General features: G+C 33.4%; 1 protein-coding gene across 2 annotated transcripts in view; it reads right to left on the reverse strand.

The window, feature by feature from the left end:
• The window catches only part of LOC132946396 (protein CBFA2T1), a 119,497-nt gene that overhangs the window by 83,255 nt on the left and 12,164 nt on the right, over positions 1 to 24,078 (reverse strand). For both annotated transcript variants that reach the window (XM_061016386.1, XM_061016385.1), the window contains exon 2: positions 9,599 to 9,719. In XM_061016386.1, coding sequence (XP_060872369.1) covers positions 9,599 to 9,719 — 121 coding nt within the window. The remainder of the gene's footprint in view (positions 1 to 9,598; positions 9,720 to 24,078) is intronic.

Raw genomic sequence — 24,078 nt, forward strand, 5'->3', positions numbered from 1 at the left:
GGCACGGGAAACGCCAGGTGGGACGGCTAGTTTATAATATAATAATAATAATTATTATTATGATGTTTTAAACATGTTATTACCGTGTTGGTTGCTTCATTTAGATGTGTCAGAGTAGCAGCCCTATATGTGCAATAAGAAAGGATTTCTGGACCGTTTTCAATAAAAAGTTATGTTCGGATTGTATATAATGTTCGAAAACTATATTTCACCGGGCATAGTTTAATGCTAGTATAGTTGTAATTATATACCGAACGAAACCGTACTAAATTGAATACGTCGTTCTACACTAGCCATCCTAATATAGGTATACAACTTCGTTGATGTTTTACTTGAAGTTCAATCTGACAAACGTACATTAAATTGAGCGTTCAAAACAAAAAAAAAATGAGTGAAAAAAAAAAGAGCTTATAAAAGAGAACAGACGACAGAGATTGAACAAAATGAAATAAGACAGTTTGATTTCGTTAAATCTTTAACGTTTTGGCCAACTCATTTAAAATTTTTTAAATCAATTTACATTTTTTAAATTTCGACAAATCCGTTCATCGGAAAAAAATGTATTTAAAAATCAATGAAAAAACCCATTTCACGCTAATCGATATTTTTCTTCTACAGAGAATAACTAACTAAAATGCTTATGTACAAATCCATCATAGGCTACTCTCAGTAGTTTTGTCACCAAACGCGATAGGTTTGATACAATTAATAATTATTAGTCGATTCAAAATCGTTTTAACATGGGATATGGTTTTGGACTGGGTACAGATAATATGTTTATTTTTTAACCGACTTTGCTTAACGCTTTGTTATCACCTAATTCCCACTATAGGTTATGGGTACATAATATGATACACAATCAATGGTTACTTATCAACACTTAATATTATATTTTATGATTCACAATGGAAAATGTAGAGTAACGTGGTACGTTTGTCACTTGGTATTTATTTTACAAAAATTGGCAAAGAGTTAAACATTACAGGATCCAAATAATAAACAAACTCTTATAAGCTATTATTTCATTATTTTTTAACAACTCGATTAAAATTTCGAAATACAAATTAATTATTATATGACGTGTGTACATTACAGAAACGTTGTCATTGCAGTGGGTGGCCTTTCCACACGATATTATAGTCGTCAAGGTACAAACAAACGTTGACGTAATTTATGCATATTATATAGGTACCTACTCAGGTACTCTAAATTATTGTGAAACGCAAATAATAGAACATTTTACTATAAATTGACGTAATTTTTATTACTGTGTATATGTGTGTGCAGTGTTATCACATAATACCATAATATACCACATACCTACCCCCAATGTAATACCGCGGTAACGGCAATGCGCATGCATTAAACTTAAAATACGTAACTACCAATTAGGTAAACTAAAAATATTCGTGTATTGTTGAACAATTAATGTATTTAAAAATAAAAGTACTATCATAATATAACATAGGTAACGGTTTATTTCGTTGTTGGCTAAAAATGAAAATAAACAAACAAACGCGCGACCACGGAGACTGCGGCACTTGTGTATTGCAAGTTTTGTCTTGAAATTTACAAAATACGCTTCGGTCTAACTATAATAGTATAGTATATTGCTTTATTCTATCATTTCTATCCATATATTGTTCAAATCGATCGAGCGTTATATTAGTAAATAAAATAAAATTGTTAATTTTAGTATCGGTCATTGGCCTCTATATTATATACTAAGAAAATTGTATAAATGTTTAGAGGTTCGTTGTTGAGGCACTCTTGGAGAGGCTGTTTGGGACGTCGTATTTCGATGTTTCTTCGTTAAATTGACGACATTCTACTAGTAGATATTTGACGGAGATTTCAGTAGTGCATGATTCGGGCTCTGATTTATCCACGAGATGTTTGTGGGTACGCCGAGTGTGCAGTCCTATGCTTAGTCGCGTCAGTATTACATCCTGTTTTCTGGTTAAATTTAGTGGGTTAATCTATCTATCCATGTGGCATGTTCTATTTCCCTTAATTTGTTGTTTCTCGATAAGTGAAATTCCTTAAGTTGGTTTACGGTATTTTTGGTTTCTCTTTTGAGGTCATTTTTGGAAAAAAAGTTGAATAGTTTCGATGCTTATTGGTCAGTCGATGCTGATGTTATTTGCTATTTACACACATATTATATTCTATTTTTGATGATTTTTGAAATAAACTACTATGCCCTTTTATGTTGTATTCGGATTTTAGATTGTCAACCAACAATCACTCAACTATCAGTCGTTAGTCGCTGTTATTTGTTACACGGTTTTGTTTTTGGTATAAAAAAATAATTGGAAAATGCTGGGTCGAATGTTACGTGAAAAGTTAATTATGATACACTTTTATGGTATTCATAAACAATTTCATATAGTTCATAAGGACAAAAACGACAATATTGTATCGAGATATCAGGAAACAATCATCTATTTAGTTAGTAAGTTAATAAAAACGGCAACGTACAACATTACAAGTATTTCTGTGCTTGATCGTGTCGTATTTTTTGTTAGGTTTTGGATTCCTATCGTTTGATTCCATCTGTGCTCAACTGAGTCGTGCAAAAAGATGAACCGTGATCGATCGGGTTGCAATCTGCACCTTGTGTTTTCGATTAATTGAAATTCGCGCGAACGCGGTTGATTGGCACGATAACAATTAATGTTATATTATTATATAAACCGAAAAATCACTTAGACGGTGTTCGGCAAACTATAATATAACTTGTAAGGCACAGACTACAAGCGCCGCCGACGCACGTCACGAAATTGGTTTTACAATTCCCCCCCCCCCCCTCGGAAACGACAAAATAAAAAAAATAATTAACGGCGAGTATAATAGTATAAACACTCGATAAAACGGATCGAAATAGTGCGGTGAGAAGGGTAGGTAATTACTGATTATTATAATTATTGGTCGGGTGACACGTAAAAACTTTGCCGCAGTGGTTCGAGTCCGCGGACAATGTCAATAGGTGTACTATATAATATATAATTTAAGTATGCGTGTCGGACTTAGGCGGCAAAGTTGGGCCCCCGCAACGTTCCGCCTTCGGAATTACTTTGCAAACTTTAATTAATAACCCTGGCCGCCGCCACCACCACCATCACCACCACCGACACTACAACGACTATATACCATATCAAACTATATTATGTATTTATATAATATATACCGCGACGCATATATATATAGTGTACCAAATCTGTACCACTAAGACGGGGGGGGGGGGGGGAGCTATAACGGTGAGTGGACGACCTATACATATGTATATATTATATACATATGGATTTCATATAAATCATATTTGGCACGTGGAACGACGGCGGAGGCGGCGGCAGGGTGTCGGACTTCTGGGGAAAAGGGTTTACAATCGGCCGAACATTATAATAAATTTCGGGTTTTAATAAATGCGAGAGAGAGGTGGTGTGGCGTGAAAGTTATTGGAAGGAGACCAAGAATGGCGCCATATTTTACTAAAGAACGTCAATCGCAGGTGTCGGAGAGCGGAGGGGTGTATGCGCGTGTAACAGACGTGCTGGCTTCAATTTGCCTTATATAATAATAATATTTTGCTTTTTTTTATTATTATTATTATTATTATTTTTTTCCTTATTACAAAACTTGACACTTAATTTTCGTTTGCAGCGCCGGTTTTACAACTTACACTCACTTAATATCTCGAATTGTATATACATATATCGCGAGCTGCAGCAGCTATTCAGCGTTTTTATGCAATTGACGGCGGCGGCGGCCTCTGTTAAAGTATAATAATATTATATAAAATAACAATTCTGTACGTGTACTATGGCTATATAGTATGTGTTTCTATATATTTTTAAACTGCACGTTTTTCGGAGGGAAATTCAAAGAATTATGCGAAATCGTTTAACACACTGCAGCAACAATATCATGATATTATATGCATACTTTATTCTCCATCGCCTACAATAATAAATCCTATTCGCTATTATGTATTAATATTGAGATGTAATATTCGCATGCAGTTCGCACTCTGCAGTGTACGATGGTATGGAAACGCGATAAAAATAATAAATAAAAATCCGTTTCACGTCGGTCGAGAGTAAATAACATAATGTTAAATCGTTTTTTTATTTCTATATTATAGACCATATTCAACTCGAAAATCGCATCGATTCTCTTATAATTATCTATATATATAAAAAGACTTGTCCTGGGTGATTCATCATCGCCTAGCCGGATCTGCTGAAGCTATGGATATGAAATTTTCAGTAAATGTACTTATTACTATGTATAGGCGCACTAAGAAAGGACACTTTTCGAAATTCGCATTTTAAATAGCTGCTCAAACAGGGAGATTGAGGTTCAAGATGGAAATTGGAAATTTTATTTTTATTTATTAATAGTTGCCATTGGTTACACTCTACAGTAGAAATTAGTAATTATTTATTATTGGTTGCCATTGGTTATTCGGGCGGATCAGGTACAAGCTGGCATCAATTCGAATTATATTATAATATCAAAATTAACTTGGTATAACTTCGATAATTTAGAGTTAAATCCTACACTTACGTACAAACAGCACTGGGTCCGCGACCTACCACAGGTAAATTGCCTACCTGACAATAAACTGCTGCGAATCAGAATTTTTACTCCAGGAAATAGAAAGATAAGATACATTTCGAACACCATACACCGAATATTAAATAACGAATTGAACAAAGTTTGAGTCATATAGAGTTGGTACATTTAACGGGCAACGAAGTGCACGGGATCAGCTAGTTATGTATATATGTATTATATTTCATGTAGACGTCGTGTTTCCGTCGTCAGTATTTACAGGGTGATATTCGCTGAGCAGTGGCGGATTTAAGGGAGGGGGCAGAGAGGCTGGCCCATGTAGGTCAATACTTTGGACCGTTTTTTAAACACCAGTGTCGTTAAACTTGGAAAAGACAATGCCTGCCCTCAAAAAAAATAATTCTTGATCCGCCACTGATGTCAAGCATTTCCTCACCACATTTTATTGCGGGTCATGCAAATTTATGCGTATTAGTATTTGCTAATTGAAGACATGATTTATTTATGGATTTTACATATTATGTTGGGGGAGGGGGTTAACCAAACATCCGTGATTTCTCCTAGAACGATTTTTGTTATTTTCTTGTAAATCAAAAAATACTAATCGTGGAAACATAAAAAGTTGAAACAATTTAATATCACTTAAATATCATCGTTTTCTATACATAATTAATTTTTTCAAAATATTTAGTCTAATTTTAAGCCACGAACCTATTCATACCGTTCAACCGTACGACTATTGACTTTGAGATTATGTTGGTAACATTATAAAAATAATATTATTATATTATGTGATGTTTTTTTTGATAAAGATACGTTATATCTACCGCATATTAAGAGGATCCTACCCATGCATTTGTCATACACACGTACGACATAACAAATTTTCGTTCACTAGTTTCAATAGTGTGATGTTATACTTGACATTGCAGTGAACTGACATGTTATCAAACATTTAAGTAAGAATATCATCTATGCTTAGTGTTCTTAATAGTTGGTGATTTTCATTCGATATTTTAATTTTCAAGCGAGATATGACCATTTTTAATTTTTGATATTTCACATACCCATATCTTGCTTGAAAATGAAAATTTCGAAAAATCGGCACCTCTAAGGCACAGAAAATGTTCTTACCTAAAAGTTTTATAATAGGTCAATTCACTCTAGTATCAAAACTAACTGCACACTATTGAAACTAGTGAACGACAATTTGGTATGTCGTGCGTGTGTAAGACAAAGGCAACAAACGTATGGGTAGCGTCCTCTTTAATATTATAAAAATAAATTACTGATAGTAAGTAAGTAATATAAATAAATTATGAAATATCCTATCTGCTCAGAACCGTTTCTGGCAACTGTTTACCATAAAATTCAAATTCAGCTCATCTATATACAGACTTTAATTTACAGCGACTTCCCAATGGTTAAGTAAAATCGCAACCTACTATAGGGCGGTGTGACAGTTTTTTTTTTTTCAATTGATTTCACGACGAGTTCAATATTATATTTTGTTATTTTTCTTAATTAGTATAACTTAAAACCCAATTAAAAATACTATTAAAACACATTTAAATTTAAACAAGTTGAGAAAGCTCACGCTGCGACCGTGCTATATTCCCGGTTTCCAGACGTATTTTCATTCAAACCAATAAACTAAGATTCCAAAAAAAATTGGTTCCCTTAATAATTTGGTAGTATTTTTTGATTAGTATATGAATGTATATTACATACTTATACAATAGCTGGTAGGCAGTCAAAAAGTAATTTATCTTGTTTTAATATCAACAATCGTAACTAGGTGTATATAGAGTGAATACGAACAATAGTGAACAAATAAATATCTCAATATCAACAGTAACAAGTCGTAACTATGTACTGGTAACTATCTAGTAACTACTAACGTACGAACAAACGGGGACATAAGGTGTTTTAAACTTATGTTTAGAAACCTAATAAACTATCAGATTTTTAGTCCAGTGTTTGAAATCAATTTCAAAATAGATTTTAAATATCGATACAAATCGTTAAAAATCATCTAAAAAATCAAGTGATATAAAAATCAAATATTTATTTAAATGATATTAAAACAAAAATGAAGTTCAAAATCATAGTACAATCAAATCAATATGTTGCTTTAATATAAAAATCATAAATTAAATATAAAATCAACGCGTACTATTTAAAATGTAAACCAGGAAAAACAATTCATACCGATGTAAAATTAAAATTAAAAATTTTCACTCCGATTTAAACAATAATTTAATAGAGTATACACATGCATATTTTAATAAATATATTTTGCATCTGCTGAAATGTGACAAGTGCTTAAAATTCATAAGATAAAAAATTGATCTTACATCAAATAATAGTACCTGACCATATAATATGTCTTATGCGTGTGGATAAACTGAACTAACACAATTTCCCGGAGGGTATATTAGATTAATTCTAAATGAAAAATGAGAACGACCAAACGTATTTATATAAATAATATATTTATGTACGACGATGTAACCTATAACATGTATATAATATTATTACATACGTGAATATATTTTTTTTATCCCCATTTGTATACTCGGACCTTTCCGACAAGCTCATGACCACCAATGCATTATTCAAATACTATGATCCTCTTTATTTAACAGTTCGGGTGGTCCAATAAGCGATAGCCTATGCATTTATTGGTTTAAATAAAATCCAATGTTAAAAACGAGAAATTATGTACATACTTATAGTATAAGTGTTGTAAGATTTACACAATAATGAGTATTATTTATGCACTCTACACGAGTATACATTTCTATCAGGTGGATTCAGTGCTTTACGAGTTTCATTATGAATATAATATAACAATAAAAAAGTGAGAGAGTGTGTGAGCCCACCATTAAACTCTGGGGAAGTAAAACTTCTTTCATAAGTAATTGGGACCGTGAAATTATATGTGAATTAGGGAGAGAGTGAGAAAAATCAATACATTAAAAAAATATGTAATTTACGATAGACATTTTTGTTTATTAATGGTTGCTATGGACATATATAAACAAATAAAGAAACGTGTCGTTTCATTTTTCGTTACGATTTTTTTTCCACCCACACTTCAAGAAAGATGTTTTACTTCAAAAACTGCATTTATAACAGATATAACACCAAGCTCGCTCACCACCTTATTTTTCTTTGATAATGAAGTTATTAAAAATCTGCGTTTTGGAATTTTTTAATATATTTTATGACCATAATATTTTCAAATTCTTGATACTGCAGTTTGTATCACTTATTAAGGAGTGCCCTGCGGCGATACAAATACTTCTGTTTTTCAAATGAGGGGGACCCTCCTTGTTTGGCTTTAGACTAATAAATGGAAATTTTTTTTTGAAAATATTGATGTACCCAATTAAAAATTTGGACTAGTAGTTTCTCAGTTTTTAAATTTTACTCGAAGGATACTAGTCTTTAAAAGTGGTTTTACAAAAGTATAAAACAGATGCAATAATGGATCTAAACGTATTTATTATACTTGGACCATTTTTATAAATTATTAATGTAGATAAATTAATATTAATTACCAAAATTTTTAATCACCGCATAGCCACCATATTTTTAAAACTCATTATTATGGACCTATTGTCCTTAGTACATAATCCTAAATTAATAAAAAAATACTAGTTTGAATTTTGATTTTGCAACGTAAATTTTGTTCAAAAAAATATTCCGGTAAGTTAATTACATTAATAAAGGAAGGGGGTTTCTCATTTGAAAAATGGAAATTCAAGAATTTAATAAAATGGTCTTTGAGTATATTTAAAATTCCAAAAATCAGAATTTAAATGAACTCATTATTAATGGGGCATGTATCCTTGGTGAATCACCCTGTATATAACTATATACAGGCCACGTAATAGAAAGACCTGACAAATTAAATAACTTTTGTTCTAATCAATATTATTAATTTTTTTTTACATAATTTACAGATGTTTGAAATATTGAATTTTTTTTAAATATTTATGAGAAATTTTAAATAAATACCTACTTTTCAAAATTTGAATATTTTTTTTGAAAAGTTATTACTTTTCAAATCAATGAGTCTTACTTCGAAAATTGTGGACATTTAAAAAAATTATAAAAAATAAACCACTTGACTTAGACAAGTGTTTTCACGGTCAAAAGTCTTCTAAAAACCAGATTTAATAATTGGCTATTTTGAAATTTTCAAAATACATTTAAATCATACTAAACATTTTTATTTTAGTAGGTATTAACCTATTAAAAAATTAAAAAACTAAATATGAAGCAGAATTCCATTCATAGTTAATTTTTCAAACGTAACTATCGTCAAATTTAAATCAAAAGTATAATAATTATAGGTACACTACGTGAAACTTGACGATTGCCAATTTTACCAATAGCTGATTAGACGCAGACAGATGTTCAAGTTTTAGTTTAAAGCTATACCATACGAGTGCTGTATAGTACATACCTAACCTATAAATTATTATATATTTTAGCATACATGTACTATTGTACTACAGCTGTGTACACCAAAACTTAAAAAAATTGGCTATTTTGAAGTTTTCAAATTAGATTTAAATCATATTAAAATTTTTAATTTTCAGTATTTACTTATTAAAAAATTAAATTTGAAGCAGAATTGCATTCGTGATTAATTTTTCAAACGTAACCATCGTCAAATTTAAATCAAAAATATAATAATTTTATAGGTAGGTACACCACGTGAAACGTGACACGATCGCTGAGCTTGACGATTGCCGGTTTTGCCAATAGCTGATTAGACGCAGACAGATGTTGAAGTTTTAGTTTAAAGCTATACCATACGAGTGCTGTATAGTACATACCTAACCTATAAATTATATAATATTTTAACGTAGGTACATGTACTACAGCTGTGTACACCATAACCTTATAACATTTTTTTTATATCCTCTCTGTGTAAAACTTACAATAATAACAATACTGCGGGGTGCAGTAACAATACGCAAGATAAACTCGAAAGTGTACTTACGAATGTGAATTCTGAATGCGGATTCCTTGTTATTGTTGTTATTTATCGCCGGATCGTCCGTGATGATACTGGAATCCCGTTGTTCAATCGCTTCTTCCTTAATCATTTTTGGTTCCATCGACTGAAACAATATTAAAACGGATATAGTTAATTAATAATATTATTATTGCATCGCAATAATTGTTTGTTCTGGGAGTTACAGAACGCGCTGCAGAATTGAAAAAATATGGTCAAGTCGAGTAACACCCCTAAAAAAAAAAAAAAAGGTTTAAAATCCTTAAATTAGAATAACATAATATACGATGCGACATGTAGGTTTTAGTAAATTATTTAATTTACAAACCACCTGTTGTAAATTAATCTACGAACCGCACGAATACAATGGACGACGGCCCGCAGGCAACTGCAGGTAAGCTATTCCGACACCACAACCTAATCAGCTTAGGTACACATATTGTTATATTATTATATTATACTACACATTTGGTATACAATAACATACGAGTTCTATTTATATATTATTATATATACATTTTTAGAAATATTAATAGACTTTTTTTCGAATACAATTTATTATTTATTCTAGCTAAAATGATCGTAGGTGAAATACTACAAGTTCTATAATGTATAATAATATATAATTGACAAATACATAATAATATAACAATATTTATTTATTCTAGGTAGCTATATTGTTTAAAGTTTTATAAATCGGAGGAGACTTTGGTATACTTTATTAAATTACGATTTTTCACGAAAAGCCGCGCATATTGTTACAACGTCAAGTGAAACATTGGAAAAAAAATAACTTATAAAATAACTTTATAGAGGTAGGTATATCATAATATACTATCGAGACTACAACACGATATTTCGGATCGTTTGACAATTTATTATTTATTTTACTTAAAATAATCGTGGGCGAAAAACTAAAAGTTCTATAATATAATAATATTTAGTTAATAAATACTATTACAATTTATTTAATCAATTATTTAATGTTTTATAGAGACTTTAATATTTATTGAATGACGATTTTTCACGAAAAACCGTGCATATTATTATGTTGTCAAGTGAAACATTGGAAAAAAAAATAACTTATAAAATAACTTTATAGAGGTAGGTATATCGTATATCATATACTATCGAGACTACCACACAATATTTCGATCGTTTGACAATTTATTATTTATTTTACTTAAAATAATCGTGGGCGAAAAACTAAAAGTTCAATATAATAATAGATATTTAGTTACTAAATAATATTACAATTTATTTAATCTATTATTCAAAGTTTTATAGAGACTGGTATTTATTGACTGACGATTTTTCACGAAAAACCGTGCATATTATTATGTTGTCGAATGGACGTATAAAATAACTTTATAGATGTATTATGCTTCTAGGTACCTATAAGCTGTATGTATTGTATAATAATATGTACGTCTGTTATACGATCAAAGCACACTATTATCGAGACTGCAACATGATGTTTCAATCATATATGAAAATCCAATTAACGTTCACCAGCAAAGCGTGTCAACCTCAGATAAAATATTTTTATTTTTTAAACGTTGTTATATTACAATTCAATTTATGGTAAATATAGTATGCTATATGTGTAGTGTGTGTACCTATATATAATATAATACTGCATCACTACTGCGTACTAGTTCTGTGTTTATACAATATCGATTACTCCATCAAAACCAGTAATAAATAAATTCGAATAAACGTGATATTTCAAACTTTTTTAATAACAATATGGGTGAAACCTATTTTATTATAAGCCCGTGAGTATAAATAATAATTTGCAACAATATTTTTTATTTCAGTGTTGATTGGTTTCTCCCTATAATAAGCTGTGCAGCTAAGCAACTATACAGTGTTAAAAGTATACCGGAAGAGTTGGTCGAAAAATATTAATTTTATGGACTTATGAACATTAGAAAAAATGTGTCTAGAATGCCCGGGATTTAAAAATATACGGGAACCTGATCGATACCAAGAAAAAGTCTTTGATGAAGCCATGAACGAAATTCCTAGTTTTTCTAATCAAAGTCAATGTTGTAAAAAACTTTTGACTATTATGTGTATTAATAAATGCTTATGCGTGTATTATATAAATGCTTAGATCATATTCAATAATATGATCGAAGTATAAGTGTAAACACTTTTATATTTTAGATTTGAATTTTAAATAATACACACACGACTAATGACCATGGCTGTTAAAAAAACAAAAATAAAAAATATGTCTACCTATCAACGTACCTACCAAGTTTTGATTTTAAAAATTCTTGGAAGAAATCACACATCGATGATCTTTGAAAAAAAAAACTTTGCCAACAACGGATCCCCTGGTTTATACAAGCTGTGCTGACTACTTGACAATATCATTTGAAATTAGTAAGAACTAAGAAGTATTACGTCATAAGAGATATTATTATAAAACAAATGCAGAAAATAGTACATAGTATACAGGCATAGGCGAAATTAGAAAATTTCATTAGGACAGGTCAAATAATAGATATGAAAATTTAATTACAAAATATGTTATTTCTTTAAATTTAAAATTGTATTAAGTCAGTATAATATGTCATCCAAACAGTATTATAGGGCACTGGTCAGGTCGTGGTCTGACTGGCCTGACCATTAATTTCGCCTGTCCATGTATACTGTACCTCACGAGTCACAACGCATTGTAACTACACTTTGAAATATTTTTGTATTTCTAATAAAACGCGTCGAAAACCGTAATTATTCCGTACCGAGAAAATATTATAGTACCTATAATAATAAAATTAAATGTCGATGAATAAAATATACGGTTTTATAAACGCAATTATATTTGTGAGAGGAGTATACTGGGTAAAGTTCATATTGTATTAACGCGATAGTAAAATTCTGCTCTAGGAAAATAAAATCATAAAATATAAGAACATCAGAAACTAAAGTATACATCGCCCGCCGCAGCAAAGAAGGTCGTATCTCTGTTTTTACAATTTTTTTTAACTGCATTTTATTGTATAAAACGTCTTTGATTGTTTTATGCTACTATGAGTTTCGCGGTAACTACACAAAAACAGATATGACAAATTGAAAAAAAAAAAAATTGTGAAAACAGAGATACGACCTTCTTCGCTGTGGCAGGCGATATATTATATATTTTTTAAACTCTTGGGAATGTTTGAAAAGTATAATAATAATAATATGTCAACGGTGTAAAATAAGTTGGAATTTAAACTTTGAAGGATTCGATATTTTTTTTTATATTATATATATATTAGTGAGTTATTCATAACTACGTAAAATGTAACCATAAAATCATAAGCCATGATATATTATGTACCTAGAGAAATAAACATCATAATATTATAATGACGACATTTTTTGAAATAAGAAAATAATAATAATAATCTTCTCGATTCTATATTTGTTGTACCTAGCTATGTCAAATATAAAACACAAAACCTGACGTTTAAGTAGTTCTTATGGTTTTTACCACTTTTAAATATACATTTACTGCTATTCGGGCGCTAAATAAAGTAATATAATGTTATCATATGTGTCTAGGAGGCACCATATTAAATAATAGATTTAAAAACTATTAATGGGCAACTAATATTTGAAGCATCTAGTTCAAGTTTTTTTATGTTTATTTAAGTACTCAGTAATATGTTTTATATGATTTTTAATATATTTAACCTACAGCGCCCAAATGCTCAATTTCTTACTTTGCCCGTAACATATATAAAATATCACCTAAAAGTATAATTCGAGTCACAGAATAAATATACAAATGGTAATACCAGAAACTATCCTCGTTGAAATATCAGGTATAATAATATTATATCAATACCTACCTAATAATAACGGTCTTTAGAAAAATTAACGCGCTCGAAATTCTTCTAATGCTGCGGGCCGACGAGAAAGAAAAAAACATACTAGCTGGCTAGTAGGTAATACACGTCGTCGTCTGGGAGATTTTCTCGGAGATCGGTCTCTGCGTTGGAATAGTTGTATTTACCTCATTACCAATTCTCAATTCAATCCTAACGCACACGTAAATATTATTATCTCCACTCAAAAAATAAAAGACGACAACCAAGGCTGGGCAAGCTAATGATTTTTTTTGACTCAGTTAAGTTAAGTTAATATGCACCAATAACAAAAAGTTAAAAGTTAAAAGTTAATTTAACTCTAGGTTAACTCAGTTAAGTTAAAAGCTAATACACACTTTTTGTTAACTTTTTATTAAGTTAAAAAAAAGTTAATTTGTTTATACAACGCTAGTGTACTTAATTTTTTTTCCAACCCAAAACTAAATTATAGGATATAGTGTTAATACTTCATACAGTATTTCCATATAAGTTAGGTTTGAATGATATAAATTTTTAACTTTAAACAATCTACGATACATATTTTTTGACATGAAAACGAAATAGACTGAAATAGTGAAATATTATAAAATTAAAAACAAAATAAATGAACTTAACTTGCTTCTTAAAATAAAAAATTAACTCGTTAATTTCACGTTAATTAAGAAAGAAATTTAGTAAGTTAACAGTTAAGTTAATGAAAAGCCAAAAGTAACTGGTTAAGTTAAAAAGTTAAAATAAAATTAACTTTTAAACTTAACTTTAACTTTTTAACTCGTTAATGCCCAGCCTTGACGACAACTAACTATTATAACATCGACCGCAACGCGGTAAACGTCATATTACTCGAAATCTTAGAAGACATCGTAGTCAACATAACGGAAGGCACTTATACGCTGACGAAAGCGACGAATACCTCGTGCGTTCAGTTACTCTTCTTCCGTCTGCCATCGATACGGGCGCAACTACTGCAAGTGGCGACGATCAGACCCCGGAGTCGGAGCCTGAAGGACAAAATCCGATTCTTGGAGGCGCAGATAGAAAAGAGTTCAACGAAAACGCCGAGGAGTGTCCTTGCACAGTGATGGATTGCCGAGCGGATAACCCGGAGACGGTACTGCTAGGCCACAACAACGCGGTCCGGGAAGACGACAATTCGAAAATTTCGGAAGCAGAGAGGTCCCTCATTCCGTTTCGCTGGCGCCATCAGTTGTACGTGTGGGGGGGGGGGGGGACGCGCCGTCCTCGGAGTCGGGGCCTGTCGATACCACTCCGACTCCCGAGGACGTTTTGCGTCCAGAAGACGTGCTGGATGAGAACGACGGCGACGGAATGGAGGGGAGGATGCGAGAAACAGCACCGACGGTGCGTGGCGGTAAGTCACCCGCGCACGTTCTCCGACCACCCGCGGCGCGACGGGTTCCGCTGCAGTCACGGTCACACGGAGTGACGGCGGCTATAGTAGAGGTACCGGCGCGGGCAACGATTCCGCCCCGGCGGTACACCGACTCGGTACGACGGCAGCGGCGGAGACTTCGGCACGGGGTGAGTGGTATGGATATTTGCGTGCCAGGAACACGGGGACGTCGGCGGCGCCGGACTCGCGGAAACTTAACTGTTTCACAGGGTCTGGCGGGGCGCGACTTCACCGCGGCGGCGGAACCAAGACGCGGCCGAAGGGACAACGCCAGGGAGAAAATTACCGAGAGTCATAATTATTAGCCGCCTCGCCCGTCCTCACCGGTTTCGCAGCACAAAATCTCACTTCGCTCGCTCCGAGTCTCGGTTTTCGTCTAGGTCTGGCCCACGATTTAAGATATACAGGTTGCGTATCGAATTCCCATTATTAATTGACCGGTGAACTAACTATCTGAAACAGCTGTTCCCAGTACTACTAGCGCACCCTGAGGACGAACTTAAAGATTCAATAATACTATATACTATAGGTATTTTATTGGTATCAAAAGCAGATAACCGTGGTAAGTGGTTTATGTCGTTATGATATTATATATATATACAGTGAAACTTCCATATAACGAAGTCGAATAAGCAGCAAAAAAAATTCGTTATATAGAGGAATTCGTTAAATAGAATTACGTATTTTTTTCAACTTTTTTTTTATTATTTTTTTATTATGTATATTGTATGTATGTAAAAACAACATCAAACATCATATTACAGTTTAATTTAATTTTTAACCTTAAATATAATTTAAAAGAAATAATCAGTAATAGTTTTGTTTGCTTATTATTTTTGAAAATTGTCCTTCTTTCGTAAAAAGTTTCTATATCGTCAAGTTTTAAAAAAATCACTTCTCCAAGCTTTCGATACCTCAGAAATACAATCTCGCAGAGTAATTGTTGTTCTCTGTTCAAGAACTATGACATAAACTATCAATTTGATAGTGACAAAATTTACAAAAACTGGTTTTTATCGAATAATTATTTCGTTATACAGAAACATCAGATTCGTTATTTGGAGATAAATTTACGTGTAATTAACAATGAAGGTCATAGTTCTTAAAAATATTTCGTTAAACAGAAAATTCCGTTAAATGGAAGTTCGTTATATGGAAGTTTCACTGTATTTAACATATTTAAACCACAACGAGCGCTAGTGATTCTGGGCCCTCAGCTGTTTCAGATAGTTGGTTCACCAGTCATCGTAAAGTACTATTCGTTGTAGGCCGATGTTTAACCTGTATACAGTAGAGCCTCGATAGTCCGGACCCCCGATAATCCGGTGAACGCGGTAATCCGGACGGCAAAATTCCATTTGTTCGTAAATAGATTTTACGAGAATTCCCGCAACCCAATTAATCTATAAGATATTGTTATCGACAAATACAATTTTGTCATTTTTATTACCTGCTGTTCCTAGTACATAATAAATCGATACCCGATAGTCAGTTCGTTTACTTCTTTCTTGTCGAGTGGTTATTATTCTTGTTTGTTACAATGGCTCCTCGTAAACACGTAACTTTGACTTTAGATCAAAAAATTGAAATAATTAAGCTAATAGAAAATGGCCAGAACTATGGTATAATTGCTGAGAAGTACGGAATAGGTAAATCGACTGTTGGTGACATAAAAAAAAATAAAGACAAAATTATGAAGTTTGTCAGCACAACTGAACGTGGTCCAGGCACACGTAAAACTTTAAAACAGCCGGAAAATCATGTTCTCGAAAATGCTTTATTTATGTGGTTTATGCAACAGCGGAGACAACACATTCCGATAAGTGGTGAAATAATTTGCGAAAAAGCACGTTTATTTCACCGTGAAATAACAAAGAAGGAAGATGGTTTCACTGCTAGTAAAGGTTGGCTAGACAATTTTAAACATCGTCATGGTATTAGGCGCCTTAAAATAACGGGTGAGAAACTTTCGTGTGACGAAGCATCAATCGAACCATTTCGAAATGAGTTACAGCGAGTCATAAATGAAAACAATTTGGACCTAGAACAAATTTATAACGCTGATGAATCCGGTTTATTCTGGCGAATGTTACCAGAGCATACATTAGCATCAAGTCATGAGAAAAACGCCCCTGGGAGAAAAATTATTAAAGCTCGAATAACATTCATGCCTTGTGCTAATGCAAGTGGAACTCATAAGCTGCCTTTGCTCGTTATTGGGACTGCACAAAAACCACGTGCGTTTAAATCAGTTAACCTTCCCGTATGCTATCGTGGACAAAAAAATGCTTGGGTCACTCGTGTTTTATTTTTAGACTGGTTTCAAAAACAATTTGTTCCTATAGTTCGTGAGCACCTTTTAAATGTAAATTTACCTCCAAAAGCTTTATTATTGTTGGATAATTGCCCTGGACATCCATCAGCAGAAGAATTACGTAGTGATGATGGCAACATTTTTGCAATGTTTTTACCTCCTAATACTACAGCGCTTATTCAACCGATGGATCAAAATGTAATTCAGAATATTATATTTTCCAAGCAGAAAATGAAATCGACAAAGTTGTTGAAATCGATGACATTCAACTTTCTACGCTCATAAACCAGATACAGGAAACATGTACGAATAAAATGTCTGATTCTCAAGCACAGGAATGGGCTTGCCGTGGCGCAGACGAAGATTTAGCGAATCATGAAATCTTAACTGATGATCAAATTCTACAAATTGCAGCAAAAGAGGATGATATTGACGACGAGGATGAAAGTGGCTCAATCAGTACAAGTAAAGTTTCTCCTTCAGAAGCTGTGAATGCACTGAATACTGTATTGCAATGGGCAGAAGATGAGAACATGGATAGCACTGATATTTTGTTGGTACGTCAATTAAGAGAACTCGCTTTTGAAATGAAAATTAAAAGTATTATTCAGAAAAAAATTACCGATTACTATACGTCTTAAGTTCTACATACATATTATTATAAACATTTTTTTTTGTAATTCATTAGTTTAGTTTTAATTTAATTTAATTATTATTCTTGTAATTTAAAATGCAATAAATATAAAGATGGCGAAATTAAAAATAAAATCTTAGTCATTTGAGTAGGTAATTTTGAAAAACCTCCGGTAATCCGGAAAATCGATAATCCGGACGATGCTCGGTCTAAATTCGTCCGGACTATCGAGGTTCTACTGTATCTTAAATCGTGGTCTGGCCTCGCCGGCTGGGCAAGGTCGTCAAGCGTCCGAGCAAACGCGCCAGCGACACTCGTCAACCCGCGGGACAGGTCGGAGAACGTGCATAGGTGACCAGTGGCCAGCCACACTACATTTCCGCGCCGATTCGCCATCTCGCATTCTCCCCCCCCCCCTTGTTTATTGTGTCTATCATGTCCGTCTTATTTTTTTTGCTTTAAAATTCATTAAATTATCTAAATTGTTAAATTATTCACATATTATTATACATTTTTTATTCATTTTATTATCATGAACATAATAATGAAAAATATTTTATTTATAGCCAATGTGCTAATTTTTTTGAAAATTATTGTTTATACATTTTCGTGTTATTTTTGGTTTATAATTAATAAACATATTTTGATGTGAACAAAAATATATTGTTTCTTTTTTTTCGTTTTGTCGAGTGTATAATCAATTGTTAACAGATTTAACGACTAAAAAACCGTTAAAATATATATTTTAAATAAAAAAAAACTCGTTAGTCGATTATACAGAGTAATACAGACCTGCAGTATAAACGCTGCACGGATATTATAATATGTTCCAAGAAATATTTAAACTACCAAACACTAAAGGCGACGAAAACTGCTGATCAAATCATAAAATAACGCATTACGCCGGTGGATACGACATGGACAGTTATATAAACCATACAATAATAATATTATAATGTAATATCCGTATTTGTAATTAAATATTTATAATGTGGTACATAATTATTTACGCAAAATAGAACAGAGGTTCCCCGATAATTCAATAATCAAAGGTACAAAGGCAATTCGCTTCCACGTAGTGTACCCCGGGCAACGTCCTAGACGGCTAAAGAATTACCTCCACCACTGGCTGCTGCGCTGTTCGTAGACCCTCACAGTGATCATGAGCAATACCAACATCAACACTTCTGAAGTAGCTGGTATAGGTACACTAGAGGAATTGTGAAATAAAAATCCCCAGGGAAAAAAATCACCTCACTACAATATTACTCACAACCACAATATTCTATTATCACTATATATATATATTTATTTATTTTTTTGGGGGGGGGGGGGGGAGACGGAGTGGCCGAGCGAACTAAGGCGTCGGTTGCGACGCGCACTGACGCCGGTTTGATCCCGGCCACGGGCGGCATTTTTCTTCGGGAAAGTCAAGGTGTCCGGAGAGAGATGCCGGTATCCCCCACTCGGGCATGGCAGAAACCTACGGGTGCCCAACTTGAAATTCTGCCAAAAGCTAAAAACGTGTTTCAACCAACCGTTCCGACCGTCCCCTCCTCCCCACAATAAAAAACAACAAGACAGTTGCCGAGCTTAAGTTCAATGAAAAATAAAAATTTTTTTCAATGATATAAAATAATATAATATACGCATTTGTAATTAAATATTAATAATGTGGTAATTATAGATACTAATTAACGTTTAAAAAATATTTGTTCAACCATTTGCATGTGGTTGTGAATAATATTGTAGTCCTGGGGATTATTTTTTCTGGGGATTTTTATTCTGATTGCCAAACTGCAGTTGCGGTGACTATAGTGCTTACTGCTGCAGTCTTTTCGAATACTTTTTTTTTATTTACTCGAAGTCTGCAAAGAATCATCCAACGTTTTAGCCGTATACAGTAAATTATTTTCGGACTCTCTGCGATTAAGGGGCCTCGGTACCTACTACTGTTAATTTCGCTTAAAAGACATTTAGTTTTGACAACATTTAAGTTGGTTCGCCGATTTTGATTCTGAAAAAATATTTGTAACTTCTTCCGTTTTTAATATTAATTTTAATTTTAGTTATGATTCGAAAAAGTTCATATTTTCAAGTTTTTAGTTACACTTCACAATAATATAAGATTTAGTTTTTAAAAAGTGCTTCGTACGATCTATAGACAATTTTCTGGTGAGTTCAAATTCAAAATAGGACAACGTTAACTAACTTTAATATTGTCAATACTTTTGGTCTTTTTAGCTAAAAAAAGGAGATCCGATGAAAAAGCTCGTCTTGGCGTCGTTCGCTGTATACGTCTGAGACGTAGTGCCTGCGGTGCATCCTTCCGGCACGCATCTTCGAGACACAATATATATATATGTATAATGTATGTGCTGTGTTATGTACATATATCGTATATATTATTATTATTATTATTATCGTCATTACGAATACGGTGGTGGGCGGCGGCGGCGGCGGCGGCGGCAGTATCGACCAAAGGCGGCGCGGAAAAAGCTCCTCTCGGAGACCGCATTTTCTTGTGCCGATGTGTATTATTAGATAAACATTAACCAGCTGCGAGCAGCCGCCCCAACTCGGTCGTCGTGTGCTTATGTGTGTGTGTGTGTGTGTGTGTGTTCTGTTGGCGGCAGTCGGAAATCGTCAGTATGGAAAAAAGGACACATGTTTTCTATCGACCGGCGGCGACTATATACACCACAGCGGATAGAGGTCTTCCGCTGCCGCCGCCGCCCGCCTGCACGCTCCTCCGCAGCGGATTATTTCACGACGGCTGCGACGGTTCCGCGAGTATCGGGTCGATACTTTTCGAATCGAACACCGCAGTGATGATGATAATATTTAATGAATTCGGTAAATATGATAATATATTATGATGTGCACGGCCATCCGGCCAATGAGGTCGGACGCGGACCGCTATATGCAACGCGGGCACCTATTTTACGATATTATAATTTATAGGCGTTGTAAATGGTATTGTGGGCGGGTATGGTCGAACTGCACTTATATTTTAGTCGAACTGCACTTGGGCTCAAAAGAGGCGGTAGTCCAACAAAAATATCATGCATTTGAAAGGGGTTAAACGTTTATAATACACTAATTATACAAATTATGTCCAGCACATACTTTATCATGTAAAGAGAAAGTTTTTTTTTTTTGATTAAATATTTCTGCTTGAATTTAAGTTTTTTTTAATGCTTATTTATGTGCTTATAACGATATTTTTAAGCGCTTATTTTAACGATTTTAAGTGCTATAAGTCCCGAGCCCTGATAATGATAATAGGTACATGGCGAGGAAAAAATTAACGAAGAGTACAAACACGCGCGAATGAAATCCACGTAAATTTATACCATTTTATTAATTACGCGTTCACGTGTGTGTGTGTGTGTGTGTGTGTCTATAAAGCATTTGGTAATATGCGGTGAAATTTCAATGAATCGGCATTTTCAGATTATATTTTAGCAAATTTTTATTGAAAACGACAGCAGATATCCATAATCCACCACATCTCTGGGCTGAGTCACGAACCTTCGAACAAGCCAACGACTACCAAAGGTCCAGATTCATATCACGGGCATTTGAAAGATCAATCTTATAACCTAAACACATCTATTTATAGTTGTACTCAAGTGATTAAGGAACACCAAGCAGAAGTTTATTTAAAATTACAGTCAAACGGTCGAAAAACTATGAATCGCAAATCTAAAGTCATCTCCAATACACAAACTTGGACCTATTGTATAAAGAAAAACAAATTACCAGATTGGAATACTTGAATACGGTGAGCTTCAAATTTCAAATTTAATTTTAAGATACCTACTCGTTAGTATATTAGTTTAATATATTTATTTATTTAATCATGATACTTTTTTAACTAATTTAAGACAATACTCGAAACTATAATTTTTAGATTTTTACTGATTTTTTTAACTAATTTCAATATCACTGTAAAAGCTTAATTAAAAATTAATAACTACGATTTTAATAAAATACACTTTTTTTATAAAATTGATTTGCGCTAATGGGTTATTTATTTTTGCACTTTTGGGTAATATTTTGGGGGCTACAGCCGGTAATATGTACCTACCTGGTCACGTATATAACATTGTATGTGTATCGACTCCTCCAGCCTTCCGAGGTTTAATCTCGGCCGGAGAAATCCTTCTTCGCCCCCTTACGGTTGGCCGAAAAACACGTGGTTCGGATGGAAAGAAAGACGAAAAATATTAACCGCATTTAACTCTTATAGTACAGCGTAATAAACATCATACGATAGCTATAGATTTCCTGAGACTATGTGATTCCTCAGTATTTCCAAATGTACATATCAACTACATAAAAGACTATGTAACTTACCGGTGTCCACATCAACAACACCCGAAAGAACTTTTTCGTGTCTTAAAAGACTGAAAACATACTTAAGGAATACGATGGCTGAAGTAAAGAATAAATATTTATTTTTCGTCTTTAAGGTTAGTATAAAACTATTTATGTATTTACTTTTCAGACTCGACTAAATGGATTAACATTATTATCAATTCACCGAGAAGTTCCTATTACGCCCGAAGTAATTATTGATATTATGTCACACACATCTAGAAAAATAGACATATTATATTGTAAATTAACCATTAACACATTGTACCACCCCCCCCCCCCCCCTCCAATGAAAATTCCCGTCTACGCCACTGTAAGTTACACAACGTGAAAATTACACGCGAGCACGAGACAGAAGAGAAATCATTAATATTCATCGTTCGCGGAAACGATAACAATAACTATATGCTTGTAATAACATATTATAACACGTATTACTATAGGACACAGGGTTTTATCAATATGTATAATATTATTATACTATTATAATAGCTGTCCCACCTGGCGTTGCTCATGCCCAAAATTATTATTATTAGTAGTAGTCCAGACACGTCAAACTCGGAAGTATTAACTGGGCCAAATATTATATTGAATCGTTTACTAGCCGGCGCACATACAAATTTATCGTTGAAAAACAATTCATACAAATTTTTAATTTTATTCGTTACCTACAAAATACGTTACGATATTATACAATACTTATTCAAAATTATACAGCTTATCAGAAGATAAGACAGAAAAGTACCTCTCACTGACATAGTATTGTTGGGAAATTATATAATTTTTTTTTTTCAATTAATTGTTTATTAATATTTCATGGGCCATAAAAAAACGAGCCGAAGGACGCGTGTTTTGACATACCTGCAGTAGACAGTAACTGAAGTGGCAAATCATTTTTTATCTTTTCGTTAGCTGAAGAAAAAATTCGTGTGTGAACTATTCCTTTTGCTGCCTATAGGGGGTTGAAATTTACCTATGGGGTTTGAACCTATGGCTGAGTATGAAACTGAGCAATAAAACTGTCTCCGCGATATTATACTCTATCATTTAAAAAAAAATCCCATGACTATCAGATGAGCGGTTTTCGAGATCGTTGGCATCAAAGATTCTCGTTTTCACATTTACATATTACTAGCTGATTTACTCGGCGTTGCTCGGGGTTTATTCCCTACATTAATGATACGATTTTCCAGAGGCAATATAAGAGTCGCGTCCTTGCCTTCAGTATGAGGCGTTGTTTTCCTTCCTATTTTAACCCAGGCTTAGGACTGGCCGCAAAACAAATGATATTGCGATAGGAACTTTCTCCGTGATATAATCTTTCATTAAAAAAAAATCAAGACAATCGGCCGAGTAGTTTCCGAGAACATTAGCATCAAAGGTTTCGATTTTCAGTTTTATATATTAGGATATTATTATCATAATAAAAATATATTAATGGGGATGGAGTGGCCGAGCGGACTAAGGCGCCGGTTGCGACGCGCACCGTCGCCGGTTCGAAACCCGGCCACGGGCGGCACTTCTCTTCGGGCAGTCACTGTGTCTGGAGAGAGAGGCCGCCCATCCCCCATCCAAGCACGGCAGATACCTACGGGTGCCCACTAGAAAATTCTGCCAAACTAACAAACACCACGTGTTTAAACCTACAATACCTTCCCCCACAGTAAAAAACCACCCAATGGCCTAAGTTTCAGCGGGTTAATTAATGAAAAGAAATATACTAATATGATGTGGCCAAAATGTTGAAAAAAATACGTTTCATACCAAAATAATTTTTATGTGGTTTCTAGTCGTTAAAAAACAATATTTTAAAAAGCCCCTAAATAGTTTATTTATTATATTTATGTTTTA

The sequence above is a fragment of the Metopolophium dirhodum genome, chromosome 6 (genome assembly GCF_019925205.1).
Source record: "Metopolophium dirhodum isolate CAU chromosome 6, ASM1992520v1, whole genome shotgun sequence".
NCBI lineage: Eukaryota > Metazoa > Arthropoda > Insecta > Hemiptera > Aphididae > Metopolophium > Metopolophium dirhodum.